This window comes from Leuresthes tenuis, unplaced genomic scaffold (assembly GCF_036924035.1).
Source record: "Leuresthes tenuis unplaced genomic scaffold, fLeuTen1.0.hap1 SCAF_14, whole genome shotgun sequence".
NCBI classification, from domain to species: Eukaryota; Metazoa; Chordata; class Actinopteri; order Atheriniformes; family Atherinopsidae; genus Leuresthes; species Leuresthes tenuis.
In genome coordinates, this window is record NW_027325368.1 from 8,069,231 (window position 1) to 8,085,794 (window position 16,564).

At 39.5% G+C, this 16,564-nt stretch overlaps 1 protein-coding gene across 5 annotated transcripts in view; it reads left to right on the plus strand.

Moving 5' to 3' along the window:
* Window positions 1-5,909, plus strand: part of LOC140268284 (microtubule cross-linking factor 1) — a 77,033-nt gene extending 71,124 nt beyond the window's left edge. For 3 of the 5 annotated variants that reach the window (XM_072363052.1, XM_072363053.1, XM_072363054.1), the window contains one exon: window positions 4,650-5,909. In XM_072363052.1, coding sequence (XP_072219153.1) covers window positions 4,650-4,853 — 204 coding nt within the window. In that variant the 3' untranslated portion in view covers window positions 4,854-5,909. The remainder of the gene's footprint in view (window positions 1-4,649) is intronic. The other 2 variants (XM_072363055.1, XM_072363056.1) reach the window with 2 other exon arrangements.
* Window positions 5,910-16,564: the final 10,655 nt, after the last annotated feature.

A 16,564-nucleotide genomic window follows, 5' to 3' on the forward strand; every position in this document is an offset into this window, starting at 1 on the left:
TTTTCAACTTAGATGTTTCTGTGTTTCCTTAGACTCAAACTATTTTCCAAAAAAAAGCTAAAAACCATCACAAAATTGTGTTTTTTTTTATCCTCCATTGTGAAAAAGTAGGTACTCATATCTTTATATTTTCATCAACCGTCTTCTAATCTTTTGTCAGATGATGCTGAGGTTATAAAATTAGGATATTATTAAAGCAGAGCGACAGTCAGAAAATGCTAGAAGTTACCGCAAAGTGAGACGTGGTCTGAATGGGCTGATTTTCAGTCACAATTTCTGTGGTGTTTAGCTGAAAAATTAGTAAATGTTGGCTGCATTCTTTTGAATTTGACTGTATCAATATACAGTTACACTTTACTGTTTTTACAAAAAGATGCATGCTTTCTCTTGTGGTTATTCTTTGTTGTTGCAGGCTTTTTATCATTGTGTGTACTGGACACCATGGCCAGTTTGAGTTTAGTTTAGTGTATGAATGCAGACGGATTTAACTCCCAACTGCATCATCTCGTTTGTCCAGCTTTGAGAGCTTCCATTTCGTACCATTTTTGGTTTGACTTACATATTAACATGCCCTTTAAAAGTCCAGTTTTGACCAAAGTAACACAATAATTCATTTTTTCTAGTGTCATGTTAATGTACTGAAAGCCAGTGGCCCTGATAGTATCAGTACTTCTCTGATACATCGTGACTAAACTTGATTCACCACAAATGAAGCACAGCGAATGCTTCATTGATTTTAGTCACTGCTGTGCCAGGTGGCCTCCTCACTGAATGTGTTGCTCTGTAACTTTAGAAAAATTACAGTGTAACCTGGCATCATCAGACAAATGCAAATCAGTCCCAAACTTCCCAAGCTAACAAGGAAGCTTGTTAAAGTGTAAAATCACTGATGGCTGCTTGGTGCATAGCTTCAAAACATCTCTGGCTTCAATAGATTCCTGTAAAAAAAAAAGAAAAACCCTAACCCTCCAGCAATCCTTGTGGGTCACCATCTAGATCCATATCTGAACAGTGTTCTGTTGGTGATTTAACGAGATACTAGGTCAAATATCCATATTTTTGTCCAATCATATTTCAAGTATAACTCTCCAGCTCCACTTTGTTGTCCAAACACGGTCACTTCTGGTTCCAAAAAGACCAAGAGGAGAACAGCCAATGCCAAACTCGAGGTTTCATCGTTCATGGCAACTCACAGAGATGTCTGATGTCACCGCTGCTACATCCAGTTCTTATTTGCAGTTTATGGTGCAAACCTAATTGCCTCTGAAACTTATTTAATTGGCCTATAAGCACTCAGTGCTACAAAATGTGTGGTGTATCACTCAGAGTTGTGCCTTAACTGCTTTCTTCTGCTCAAACTTATGATCGTATCATACCAGTTGAGTTGAATGGCTGTTATTGGCTGGCATGGTCAGGTAAAAAATCTGTGGACAGGACAAACACATTAAGCTATAAGCTATCATCAGTGTAAATCAAGACCATAAATCTACATGTTTGTCCTGTTCAGAATGAATTGGATGACATCACTGAGCACAGGATTTCTACACATTGTATTCCTCAAGTACACCGTGCCGCTCTCAGATTCATGTGGTCCCCACGCTAATGATAGAAGCTCGTGCCATGCTTTAATAAAGGGTGATAAAAGAGTGCAAAGGCAAAACATCTCCAGCTTTACAGACTAAGACAAGCTTTTAGACAAAACATTATGCCTAGTCTGTGCTATAAGGTTTTAGAAACTCTTTTCATGGAGGAATAGAGCAGTACGAAGAGAAACAGTTAATATTTAACCATCTAAAGATCATCTTTTAGTAATTCTTATATCAGGCTTATTCTAAGATTGTTTTCTTGTAAAATGGTGTCATAGTGTTTGAAAGTGGATTTTTCCTTTAAGACCAAAGCACATGGAGGTTGTTCACTTTGCTTTCTTTCATAGCTGCTCCTTTATGCTGACTTCCTGTACACAGTACTGGTGCATGACCTGTGGTGTTATATGACCAGATATATTAGCGCCTCATATAAACTCTTGTAGCAACCCACAAGCAACCAGTTGAACAAGTTGCCTGTATTTCCAATGTATACAATCAGCTGCATTCAATAACAGCTGACTTATTGTGGTGAAGTTGACCGTCCCCTTCATCCATGTAACTTTGTTTTTTTTACCGGTCAGTCGGGACTTCCTGCAGGTTGTCCTTCTGTCAGAGTTATTTGTCCTCTACTTCTCCCGTCTCACGCCACTGCAGGTTGACTTCTGTGTATTTTTAGCAGAACTAGACCGTTGCTTTGCCTTACCAATGGCCCCCATCCTGCAGCTGAAATGGAACACCTGGAGATGAGCCTTTTATAAGTCGGGCCAGTGGTGTGATCATTCAGTCAGTCACAACATTCTGAGGGGGATTCTACTTTTCTCCTCACCCTCTTTTCTTTCTTTTTCTTTGCTTTTTTTCATGAAGGGGTCAGATGTATAACACTCTTTGGCCAATCTTTATACGCATAACAGTTTATTCTTAAGCTCCCGAAGCTGTTTAATTCTGTATAGATGGTGTCAATCATGGTGAAGTGGACCACGAGCCATGTTTGGACAGCAAACAGGACGTTCGTGCCCTTTACCTGACACTTGCAGTTTTTTAACTCCAGAAAGACAAAAAGCGATTATTCCTTTTAACACTTGTCAATTTTTAGGACTGTTTTTTATCCTTTATAAATTAAATAATCATAAAAAACTATGGCAGAACCCAGAATTTTTATAGAAATTTGTGGAAAATATAAGATGACCATATCTCTAAGTGATCTTACCTGGATTAGACGTTGGTCATGTGTTTCTGTTGTTTAACGACCTCAGCAGCTCGATGGTAACGCCTCGCTGGGCTCAGTCATCACAAATATTACACCTACTATAAACACACCAGTAGCAATAATCACAGTGTTAGCTTACATCAATTCATTAACAAATATGAGTTTTTACTAAGGAAAATCCTTACATACATAATGTTGTTCTCGCTGCATTTGAGTCTTTGTGCCTTCATATGAAAATGTCATTATCATCAGAGATTTTTCTATTTTCTGGCAGGCTTGAGCAGATGGCAGGTTTAATTTAGGAGATATCACTTATCTGTAGCAGAAATATGTCAGCAGGCAACCAACTGAGAATCTGTCAGTTTTTACTCAACCACATTCTGCTTTATTACATTTTATGCAGTTTTCATAAGCTCCTAATAAGGAGTTAAAAGGTCTGTTGCCAGGAAATGTAATGCTTCCCTGTACATTCAACTCTAATGCTAACACAGCAGTAGAGACTGTCTTCAGGTTGACTCAGTGCTGCAGAGTCCAACACAGAAAGTATTATATTTTAAGTCTAATCATTGTTATTGTGTGGCAGGTGAAATGCCAGATATAAAAAAACTGCCCTTAGATAAATTTAAAAGTATGTTTGTACAAAGAAAAACTATTATAAGAAAATAACACATAAGTGAGCAGAAGACTCTTTGAATTAAAGTGCAGGAAAAAAATGTTTGTTAAAATAACTTCAGAATCAAATACAAATTTACCAATTGCATAGAATAAGAATTTTCTTATATGTTCTGTGTTGTTTAGAAATAGAAAATATGTTGTGAAGTCGGAATGCAGGCATGAAAAGATGAAAAGACACTGGACAAAGTTATGTCGTCTTTTTGGGACTTTACACTAAAAACAACACTCACATTTGCTTAACTTTCAGCGTTGACTCGAAATTACCAGATTTATTCTTATTGCATAAAACAAGCTGATTGTTTCTACTCCACACATGTGAAGACAAGAAAGTTGTCCAAGAACATCAGAAATTATATTTTTGCAAGTAAAATATATAAAATTCCTAAGATTACAAGAGAATCGAGGCTGGCTTGAGAGAGCACTTGAAATATAAAAGAGGACATAAATAACTGTATATGTGTGCATTTACACATACTAATCACAAAAAATACCATTTAGAAAAATGGCACACTTGAAAGACAGGAAGTTTGCTTATAGGTGATGAAATTAATCCCATGGGGGGGTATCTATAGTAAAACATGACAGAGGTTCCATCATGCTATGGACAACAGCTTTATTGCTGTTGGTATGGGATGCACTAAATGTATGAGAGGAAGGATGAAATGTAACATTTTAGAGAGATTTGTGTTACCTAGAGTTAACAAACTCTAGTTAGGTTTGTTAGGTTAGGTTTGAGGTGTGGAGTTTTTTTAGTTGAACAACACAAAAGAACGGCTTAAACAAAAAGGTGGACTTTTAAATCGGCCAACAGCGAGTTTTCGTCCTGAACCCGATTTAAATTCTGTGGAGAAGGCTGAAATCGGTCACTGCAGAGGGACTCCAGACTTTAAACTGCTTGAACACATCACAGTGAAAGAAACAGACAGGTGCAAAACAATTCTTTAGTAAATCAGCAAACAAATGTTGGTGAAAGATGCCAAAAACAGTGTCTGATAAAAAATTCAGGAGTGTAAATAGACATTATCCCTCTCTGACATTTTGGGCACATCATTTATACATCTGGCCCCTGCTCACTCTTCTCTCACTTTCTTTCATTCATGTATGAATCTGTTCACTTCCTGTTTTCTTTGGCGGCGAGCAGCTGCAGACCTCCCTCTCTGACAGCTCCTTGTCGTTGGCAGGACCTGCCTCGCTCTCCGGTGGCTCCGCCCCTGGACTCCTGCTTCCTGAGACCAGCACGCCCGGCCAACCGGCGACCCCCCTCTCGCTGGGCCGCCCGCTCCCCCTCCTCCTCCCCAAAGTGGAGCGAGGGCATGAAGAGGAGGTTCACCTTCCCACCGCTGGGACACCGAAAGCCCATCCTGGAGGGCGAGGAACCGGCGTGAGGCTGTCCTCTACCTCCTCTTTCCCTCCTCCACCTCAGCCTGAAAAGACCCAGTACCTCAGAATTCCCCCAGAAGTAGAGACTCCCAGGAGGTGGAGCCTGAAGTGGGGCTGAGGATCCACCAAGTAGCACCAGCTGACCATCGAGGAACCAGAACTTCTTTTTGGGTGAACCTGGAATGTACTGAAAATTCACTGACATCAAGACATAAAGAAATATTTCCATGAGAGGTGCCTGTACACTTGAGTTAATCATCACCCCAGATGTGTGTGTATATATATGTATTTAATACATACACATGTATAAGAAGCCACTATTTTGAGCTTTTTTTCAGGTGAAAACTGTCAGGCAACTGTTGCATTTGTTTGAAGTTTACATTTTTCTTTCTTACACACTTCTTCATTCTTCCCTGTAGCATTACATACTTTTTTTTCTTTTGCCAACCTTTTCCAAACTTTTCTGTTTAGGTGCAAGAAGTGGAACAACTACACAAGCTAATCAACAAACAAACAAACAAAAAAAACTTCCACTTCATCGGGTCTGAAGTGGAGACACATGATGTCATTTCTGATGCCAACGGCCTAATTTATTTCTTCGTTTGGATGAATATTTGGATCTGTCGTCGGGTAGAAGATGGATGACAACATCCCGAGGAAACTTATGCATATTTGGAAGGCGGTTGTACGAATATCAGTCAAATATTTGCATGCCTTTTGAACACTAGCACTTTAGTGCATGTACATACAAGCTCTAGTTATTCGTGGTCGCTCAGCTCGGTTGTGGGGAAAAACAAAACTCTTGTGAACATCGTGAAGGGAACTCTTGAGCTGTTGTGTCTGTTGTCACAAATGATTTGCATCGACTAAAATAAGAAGAGTTTTTAAGTGAATTATTGTACCTACCAGTCTTTGTTACTATTGGATATGAACAACTTTTTCTTTTGACAAGAAAAAGGGATTGTGCAAATAAAAATATGAATGTTTTAAATGAAAAGTCTATGTCAAAAAGTCTAACAATCTATAGTCTTGTGTAAAAATTAAATGGTAATAAATATGAATGTGTATTTACAAGACCTCCTCCTCTGTTTCGTGTTTGGTATCCATGATGAAGGTTTGCTGCGGTTAATGATAAAACTGTTCGCTCTTTTGTTACTCTTGAGTTAGTGTTCGCCGACACTGATCTCGACTCAGATGTGTCTGTGGATTACAGCCACAGGATTACAGTGGGTCAGGGGGGACAGACAGAGAGAACATAAATAAGAAGATTGCGTCTTCTCAGAAGTCAAATCCTCTTTCATCGCGGTCATACATGTGCCACCTTACTCGTGATTTCCAGTCTGTCATGCAAGAAGGACCACTGTCACAGGGCTACTATCTTTTAAAAAGTCTGATTATGTAAAGAAATTCTTTTGGGGATAGTTTGCCTTCATGTGGTAGCACAGTTAAAATATACTGGAAAGCATGCATGCACCTTAACCACATGATCATTGTGTTTGCCTTGTCTTCGGTCATGTAGATTATGTCTAAAGTTTGTTTAATTAGTCTTACTTGTGTCCCATCCAGGTAACCACTTCTCAAGAAGTGTCAGAAAATAGTCAAACGGCATCAGAACTACACAGTAAAACATCCTGCAGCACCCAGAAATGTGTAGTTTTCATTTGATTCTGATGTGTTGAATAAATGCTCTGCTGAGAGTTCTCATTAAATACAATTTCTAAAGACACACATCAGCATTTTTAAACATTCAGTTTTCTCTGTAGGCACTCCACTGTTTTATGTTTAAAAGAATATTATTGCATAATTTCAGAAATTAGTATGAGTATGGACTGATGAAAACCTCCCATGCTGAAACTCACAACTGAAGTGCCACAATTTACCCCAATAGATGATGATTATCACATTTAAAGAATGAAACATCGTGCTGATCCCTTGTGTTAGCAACAGCCTGCACCACAGGCTGGCGTTATCTTAGAGAGTCCGATTAGGTCAACAAACAACACTTTTGTACCGTGAAGTCCGCCTGGCCGAACGGGAATCTGACCGACATCACAGGCAGGAGAAACTAGGGCAGGACACTGATTCATGGAGGGACTTTCATTTAGTTTTCAAGATCAAAACTGAGCCTTATGTAAAGTCAGATATAGCTCATAGCTAGAATATAATCACAGTTTAAATCCAGTAACTTTATCTCCTGCCATAATGACAGTCAGTTATGTTCATTCACATAAATGTCTTGCCACAGGTTAGGCTGATGTCCAGGGCGGTGACTGCATTTCTCTTTGTACACAGGTCTGAGTATATATTGATCTTGTGGGACGTGAGTAGGAATAAATCTCCATGTCCAAAGTATTCTTCCATCTCAGGCTCAGGGGACCATGGCTGAAGCAGTAGAGTGGTTGTCTTCAAATTGGAAGATTGGTGGTTAGATTGGCAGCCCCTCCTTGTGTCTTTCCTCTCTTGGTAAATGGGGAAAATACCACTTTTTCTACAGTAAGTGAAGTACCCCTCCTACTGTTACTGTTGGCTCAGTAAAAAGAGACATATTAAAGCTATTTCATTATATTAAGTTTGAGCAGCAAAGATGCACAGGAATTAAATCTGTAAATTTTATGGCTCTTATCGGCTCTGAGGAAGAGTCTGAAGCAGGGAGCTGAGGGCCTCGTATACCTTTCACAGAATTATGACGTTGAATAATTAATGCACACCGACTGCACACTGGGAACTGCTGATGGCGCTGAGTGGGTCAGCGAGGCAAGAAGAAGAAGACAAACTGCTTTTACTTCCATCTGCCCGGAGAGGAACCCACCACTGCTGAATAATTTACCAGCCCTGAAGTCCCTGCACACTCACACGCACTGTCCACTGCTTTAATGTGTGATGTCAGCGGCAGGCAGAAGGGCGTGGAGCACCCAAATACAGTCCTGAAGTATTGATGAAGATGAAGACAGGACTTCCAACACCTACTTTGATTTTATGAAAGTGGCATTTTTGTTAAAAACACAGAACATCACAGGATTTTTTTATTTTTACTTCCCCTCATGGCTAGACGTAGACATAAGTCCTTTATTGGATTTTCTTTGTTTGATTATTAAAGTTTGCTCACTACGCTGCTGATGTACTTGACACCTTGCAATGTCTTCATCTCAGAGATTTCCTGAATAAAATCAGCTTCGACTAAGAATAAAGGAAGGACAGAAAGAAGATCAGCAGATCTTCACGTATTTTTAGCTCGACATAGTGCATCCGGTGACAGTGACGGGACGGGACCTGAGGCATGTCCCTGTAGATTTTCCATCAGCTTTAGATGAGAATCCCAGGTTTTCCCACCAGAATGAGATGATGTTTCTTATTTTTTCCCACAAGCATGGCTACCACTGGTAATGGGAAGTACTTTTGGCATAAAAACAGTATTGAAAATCACAAGATCAATGAGCTTGACAAGTCACGTAAAAAAGTAGTTAACCTACCACAGAGTTTTAAGATTGGACTTCAGAATAAACCCTTGTGACTTACAAGAGATGTGCAAAAGAATAGGTTTCGTGTGAGATGAGCCAGGTCTGAAGAGGATTGTGCACAACTTGTTCTGATATTTAGTAAATTTAGTAAATCCCTGCAAGTCTCAGTTCTTTGTGAAAGTTCAAGCTGAATGTATTTTCAACCCCTTTTCAAATGCAATCACAACATTAGCCTGTCACATAGGACATGTTTGATCATTTTGATCATTCTTTAAGTTTTGGATTAAAACAAAACCCTTATTAGTCATACTTCAGTTTCTGTACACAGACCTAATTTCGATCTCTTTCAAGATCAAGGCGACTGTGGTTTCTGGAATCAGACTTTGAAGTTTCTTTGGACTAACTGCACCACCTCAGGACATGATGTGTGAATTGAAGTTTTTCACTTTCTCTTGCCCATATATGATTCAGCTGTTGGTGCAACTTTCGCAGAGCGATTTTGATTTCACTTGTCTGATTTAGCATTATTTGATTAAAGGAGTTCTTTTAAACCTGGCCCTTATTTCTGGCATAAAATATGTTCATCTACTCACTGATAACAGTTTGGTGAAAGTCAGCATCCTTCGGACCCTATTTAGATCCACGTATATCCATATAATGGGAGTGAACAGGGGCATCGGACGCCCCAATATGGATATTTGCGGATCTAAATGTCGTCCGAAGAATACCGACTTTCACCAAACTTCTCCTTTAAGGGTGTGTTTTAATTTCATTCAGTTTCTCTGTTAGTGTGTAAACTAAAAGTCGACAAACAATCTGTAGTTATAAGTTGACTTGGGCAACACAAAAAGCATTTGTTGGGCATTCAAAAGGTTCTTGAACTGAGTTTTGAATTGATCTACACTGTGTAGTGTGAGATTGACAAATCCCACAGCCTCAGTTTATAGCATCAAACTGATATGCTTCTTTTTCAAGTCACACAGAAAAAACACTGAAACATTATTGCTGAACATTTCATGCAGCTGATCGAATTATCTCAAACTTTTTATTCAATCAGGATGCGATCCACCAGGAGACAAGTGTTTCTCATCAGTAACTCTCTGTCTTTCCCCCTGTTGTGCAGCTCAGTCCCTCCCTGCTTTAACAGAGGTTAAATAAAATGTCCTTTCTTTCTGAACTAATCGCCTGATCCTCCTGATCATCAGTTATTCTCTTGAATCTTGAAAATTTGGTGGATTTCAGAATTACTTCACTGTTTATTCCATCTCTGAAATGACACCACTTTACAAAGTCAACTGTAACAGTTTCAATTATCTGATAAGAAAAACAGATTGGTTGTCAAAAAGGTCGCCGGATGTTTTTCATGACATTTAGTGACAAACATCTGCTGAGTCGGAGTCACACACCAGTGATCTAAGGAGCAAAAGTTAAAGAAAAAGCAAAACCGAAACGGTATGAAAGTGCTGTCAGGGTCACTGCTATGTCTAACAGCTTTGATCATTTGGAACAAACAATCTGCTGCTGACATCATGAATAAATCAACAACGCAGGACATTTGCTGCAAATGCGATCAGATTTCACAGGTTGGAGAAAGTCCATTGAAAACTATTGAGCTGAACTATTGAACCACCTCTCTAAATGAGTCTTCTGTTGAATATTCGCTGACACTCGACTGCGACTAAAAAAGATGAAAAGCTCCAGGTTTTCCTTTCTGCCTCTGATGAATAATGCAGCGACGGCTGTCTGTGCCCCTCTCTGTCAGACTGTTTAGTGCTGTTTCCCCCTCGTGTTCCCAAATCTCTGCGCGTTTGGCTAAACAGATGAGACGAGACTCTCGTTTCCTGTTTTGTTTTGTTGAGTTCTGCAGCTGATGTATGAGGACTCAGCTGACAGTTGTCAGTCTGAGCACTGGGGAGCAGTGTGGGCAGGGGCTGGACCAGTGTTACACCTCAGTGAAAGCCATCTGAGGTCACTGAAGAGATAGATAGATAGATAGATAGATAGATAGATAGATAGATAGATAGATAGATAGATAGATAGATAGATAGATAGATAGATAGATAGATAGATAGATAGATAGATAGATAGATAGATAGATAGATAGATAGATAGATAGATAGATAGATAGATAGATAGATAGATAGATAGATAGATAGATAGTTTCCCAGGTGTGTGTGTGTTTGGCCTTTTGACTCTTCACATATGAGAGCAGCAATTGTACAGTTTTTGATTTTTGTTGGTTTGAAACTAATAACTCCAACATAAAGGTTAGAGAGCAGACTATAAGAACAACAACCTGATCTTATTGATTTCTGTGTCTTTTGCAGAGGGGGAATGACTCATCTCTCAGTGAGCCAGAAAATGCAGATTTTGTACAGTAGGTTGTGTCTCCTGAGGAATAAGGGGAGGAGTTTGTTCATCAGGCAGAAGCCCAGAGTAGAAGTAGCCTGCTGAAGTGGTTTGGGAATCAGGTCAGGATGCTTTCTGGATGCCTCCCAGAGAAAATGGATGGAGGCAGGAATGTTGTGAGTGTCCATTATGTTTTCTTTACCCTAACCAAGTTTTTGATGCCTAAACCTAACTACATGGTTCTTTATCTTTAAAGCTAACCAAACAAAAATCAAATTTAGAGCTGAACTATTTTCTTTTTAAACCTTTTAAAGTTGGGATCTTGTTTGTACTCAGGACCTGCTTTCCAGCTTGCTTTTATATCTATCATCTGTGTTCTAGTGTTTTCTAATTCATCTGATTTCATACTGCACTTTTGTCGTCATTCGTCATTCATAAATCTGCTAATTAAAGAAACTTACGATTTTGTGACAGTTTAACAAAATGCCTGAGGAAAATCCTCCTCTGCACAGAAATGTTTGTGTCCACAAGCAGAAGAGAAAAAAGAAAATTGTGTCGCCAGACAGTTGTGTTGCAGAGAGACTGTGAGAGAGAGACTTTATTTGTCCTCACAAGCAAAAATAAGGATAAAAATACGCATTTACTGGGGTTGTTAAAGTTAAAAGGCTTTAACAAATCTTACTTGAGTTTTGTTGAAATAGAAAAAAATGTGGCGTTATGTATAATTAGATTCCTGATCCTACGTCCCAACAAGCTGAAGCTGAAAATATTCCTTTTCTTACCAGTTCCAATACAAATCAGCTTTAACAAGTTTCTTTTCACGCTTTCAAGTCCTTTTTTAAACTCGAGTAATTGACAATAAACTATAGTTAACTACATGGAGTCGTGATTAAATTAGAAGAAATTAGATTAATTGAAATTACAATGTGTTTCTTAAGAATATAAAATAGATGAATCTAAATGAAAAGAAGCAAAAACACTTTATAAAGCTGATACACAAACATTTTCACTGCAAAATAAGAAAAGTCACGAAAACCTAACCTATTGTTTTGATCTATACACATGATTTTTCACAGGGGTTTTTTTTCCTGTTACTAGACCTGAAAAAATTACATACAGTGTAATAGCATTTAGTCAAACGGTGACAAACCGACTCATGTATCACACTTAAAAAGCTAAACAGTCCACCTCTGGAGGTCCTTTGCCAAGCTGAAGAGGTAAGACCAAGTCCTGGTCTGATCATTAGTCAGTGGGGTTACATGGCACTGTAAAGAATTGAATAAATGGCTAAATTACGATAAGACTGAGTTATTAAGTTCATGTATACATCTTAGTTTGACAAAAAATTGGACCGGATCGGGTTCCTCGCAGTCGGATTAAGACCCCGAGATAACTCGGTTGATAGTCACACTAAATGTGCGGTCAATTGGACTGGCAACTGGACTTTGCGTTCTGCGCATGCTTGAGATTTTTTCCAGGGGTCTTTCTTCCATAATCATCGCAACCAAGAGCGCCGTTATGCATCACGTTTGTGCCATAACCATGCTCATCACAAACCAAATGTAGAGGGACATAGCTTCATCTTGCTCTTCGTTCGCCATCTTTCTCGAATGCTTGAGTTTGTTGTTGTTGTTGGTGGTGGTGAAGACGTCAACTGGAAGTGGCTCTTCAGCGATAGTTGAAATGGGTACAGCGCCACCTATTGTACCGGGGTATGACATTGTTTGTGCCAGTGATTAGATTCATTCACCACCATATATCCAAGGGTAATTACCCTTGCTCAGATAAAGCGCATGGGTGCATCAAACAACTTTTTCACAGCTCAGCAACTCATAATTAACTGATTAATAAGTGGTGATAGACTCATGATGAAAAGTGAATAAAAGTTGGAATCTTGTACATTTTTATAGGAGATAAAAAATTCAAGGAATAATGAATTTCTTATTAATTTCTTTGATATTCTTATCTAATTTCTTAGATGTTTAAAAAAAACGTCTGTTGGGTCAGTTCAAAGACAGATACATTTCAGTCAACTGGACTTAACTGCCTCATCCTCGATGTCTTCCGCTGACAGCTGTAACCTTTCTGAGGCCTCCGCACTCATTCGTTCTCCGATCTGTCAGAATTGGACCCCAAATTGCACGCGCCTGCAGCCGTGCACGAAGACCTCAAACAGACAATGAGCGACACAATGGGACTGGCTGTGCCATTAGGTTGTCATGCCAACGATACAAAAAGCTCAATGCTCAGCGCAGGCAGAAATGTTGGGCCCCAAAGTGAATTCACAGAGTTAGACCTCTGCTGCTGAGAGGCCCTTCCCTGCTCCTCGTTCTGGGTTACATCATTATTCTTCCTGTTGAAGCAGCAGACCAGAGCGGCAGCAGCTTGCAGCGTGTTCAAGCTGGGGAAGCAGCATGGCAGAGGCTGGGCGTCCAGTTCTTTGGGCTTTAAGCGCCACAAGAAGCACACTATTGTGGGAGTGAACAGACGGCCCCTTTGTGTGGCGAAGTGTGACGACCGTTTGAACCCGGAGCTGCAGGAGCAGGGCCGTCTCTCAGACTGGCATCCAATCAGAAACACCGTGTCGAGCCACAGAGAGGAAACATTTACAGGAAGTTTGACAACTGCACAGCACGAAAAGTAGACGAATGTAACAAATTGAAATGATTAGTGCAGCTGTTTTTTATAGAGATTCCTGGATTTAAAATTTCTCTAAACTTAAGGAACTGAGGGGTGTAAATGTCTCTGCTCACTAACACACAATAGGTCAGCTTTTTTCAACATACTGCTGATGCATCAGTGTATAAGCATCATTCAATTGTAGAAATTTCACAGTTTATTGAGTTTAAGTGCTTTATTTACAGCTATATATTTCACACCAGTGCAACCCAGGAGTCGCCCTACACCAACTCCACACCCACTGCTTAGTGTGAGAAAGACACATTAAAAAAGCTACCTTTAATCCTGTCAACATACCAACATAATTAAAATCCACAATAGGATTCCACTGCTATAGTTTCCCCCTAATAACAGCAATATCTGGAATTAAATAAAAATTATTAACACAACACCTAATGATATATTTCTAAAGTCTGTCACTTGTTGCCTGCACATTAAAACAACTGTGAAAGGTATGTTTTTCCTGATATATGATGACCAATAAATGTTTTAAGGGAGAATCTTTTATGCTTTCCTCCCACATGAAAATGAAGACGTAATAAAGACGCCACAATGAAACTGTAGCTCGTATGTGGGTGTGCCTCAGAATCGCAGCATAAATCTCTGGGGTTCATTTGGCCTCTCTCAGACATATAAAGAAAAATAAAACCATGAAGTTAAGACTTTTATCGCAGCATCTCAACAACAAAGTCCGAGTGGCTGCTCCTGAACTGCCTGAAACGCCTCCTTTTGTGGTCTGTCTTCTTTTATTTAATGACATTATCGTGAAACACATTTGCATAGTGCCTGCTTCGTGGATCCATCCATTGTCTTAACCTTCTTGATCTAATACAAGGTTGTGGGGAGCCGGAGCCTATCCCAGCTACCATGACGCATTACTTAAACAAAAAAAAGATCAAACAGCTGCTTTTCACACCATCATTTTTCAAAAATCACCTGACCAGTCAGAGAAGGTTTTAATAAGGTCCTAAAGGAGACATGAGCTAAAGCGTGAGTGTTTGAAATAGACAGCTTGACAGCATGTGCTTCAGAAATGTTACGCATGAGAATGATAACATATGATAATGATAGTGGGCCCCCAAATTGAAATTATAAATTTCATTATAAAGATCATATTGTGGGCTCTTTAATTAGAGATGAGGAGGCGGGCTTTGGGACATAAGCTCATTAACTCCTGGCTCAGCATCCTGCAGGATTTTAATTCACTTCAGGCCCGACTGACTTCTGCACATTCGCAGATTTCCTGTAAATACTGAAGTTAAGAAAACGCACTGTTTGCTCTGATTGGTCAGCGCAAGTGGCCTGATCATACCCTGCCCTCCATTCTGAATCAGCCCTGCTCAATTAATAAAACAACCAGATACAGACCGATGGGTGGAATATCGTGCTGGACGGGTCCTACATAAACATTAAAACATCCCATTTGCATTCCTCTGGACTTTCATTGGCTTAATTTTTAAAACTACATCAGATTTTAAATGGTTTAATGGTTTATGTGCCGAAATTCTCCAAACACTACAAACATTTTGATTTGTAAAAAAGGGAAAATTTGTCTTTGCCGGAGCTGCTCATAAAACATACAACTTCCTCTCAAAGTTGCTCTTGTGCACAGGTATGCTGCACTTTATTTAGTATGAAAGCATGTTCTTTTATCCACCACACTGCTTGTTGACCTCCGTCAGGCAGTTTCAATGTCGTCCTCGACGTACACATTGGAAATGAAAAATGTTCAACGGGCTTCGAGTTCAGTTAGACCATCTGTCTCTTCTTTGGAAGAGCAAAAACAAAAAGATGCCATTCATTTGGTGCCTCCTTGATTCTCCTTTTGTTTGTGTAATTTGCTTTGGATGTGCTCAGTCTTTTTTCATGGCCCTGGCACAAACCCAAACACACACACACACACACAGACTCGCGCTCACATCTTTGTGTCTCCATACAGGCTCAGACGTAGTGATGAAACCTTCGGGTAATCCAACAACACATGAAGCTTGGACAGCAGAGTGTTCCTACGAGTCAATGTGACAGCATGAGACAAAATAACAGAATAAGGAGGACTTTTTTAATACTGGTGGAAAAATACATAAAAGACTTGATAAATAATTTAATGCTGCAAAAAAATATAAGAAACTAATTCATGCTATATTTATAGCAAAATTTGTACAGAAAGTGTTAATGGTGAGAGAACAGAGCTGGTTAATGCTTTGTACCTCACTGAGATGCTCGACTGCTGACATATATGGTATTTGGTTCTCAAGACATCAGAACATCTGGCTAAAGAAACCCTCCTGACAATGGGGAAGTAAATAGGTCGAGAAGACATTTCAAAAGCAACATTTTATAAACACAGCAACAAAACTAAGAACACTTTCCCCAAGCACGACATTTCACTCAGCCTTTCAGAAATGCTGCTCTCTGATTTTTCTTTCTTTTCGTATGAACATCTGTTTAACACAACATTTTGGCCTTTCATCATCATCTTATCGAAATATTCACAGACGTCCCTTTGCTCTACTTCACCCATTCCTGCTTTTGCACACATAATGTCTTTCAGTTTGCAAAAACTAATAATCAGGGTAAGAAAAAGGTCAAAATGAACATTCTTTTAATTGTATACATTGTTTTTTAGGCCTTTACTCATGTTTATGATATCTGGTGTCATCTTTTATCAATGGGCCACTTATAAAGAAACTTTCTTTTTTTAGCTGTTTGGTGTCTGAGAAGATCTGAAATTTCTAAAATGGCATTGTTTCTCTTATCGTCTTCTGCACTTCAAGGTCACTGTTGATTGATTAACTGGATGTTGGTTGATTAATTATACAACATGGGGGCATTTAAAATCAGTGCTGGAATTTGCTTCATTATTTGTGATCGTCATCTGTAGTTGGTTTTGGTTATTTTTTCCGTCAACTAAACGAGCGATTAAAAGTATGTAGACGTGTAGAAATAAGGAGGGATTGCATAAGATAACGAACATCTACAGATTGCTGTCTGTACCGCAGGTGGAAAAAAAGGATGGAATCAGGGGGAAAGGAAGAAGTGGGGAGGATGAGATGGTGGTGGCAGAGAAGTTGTCATGGTTACCACTCCTCCTGCATGATGTAACATAACCCATAACTGGTCTGTTTTCTCGTCCTTGTCCTCCCCACCTACACGCGGTCACATTGCTGTGCGCATGTGACAAGGAGGAGATAAACAGGGAGAAACAAAGGAGATGCCCACTGACTGCACAC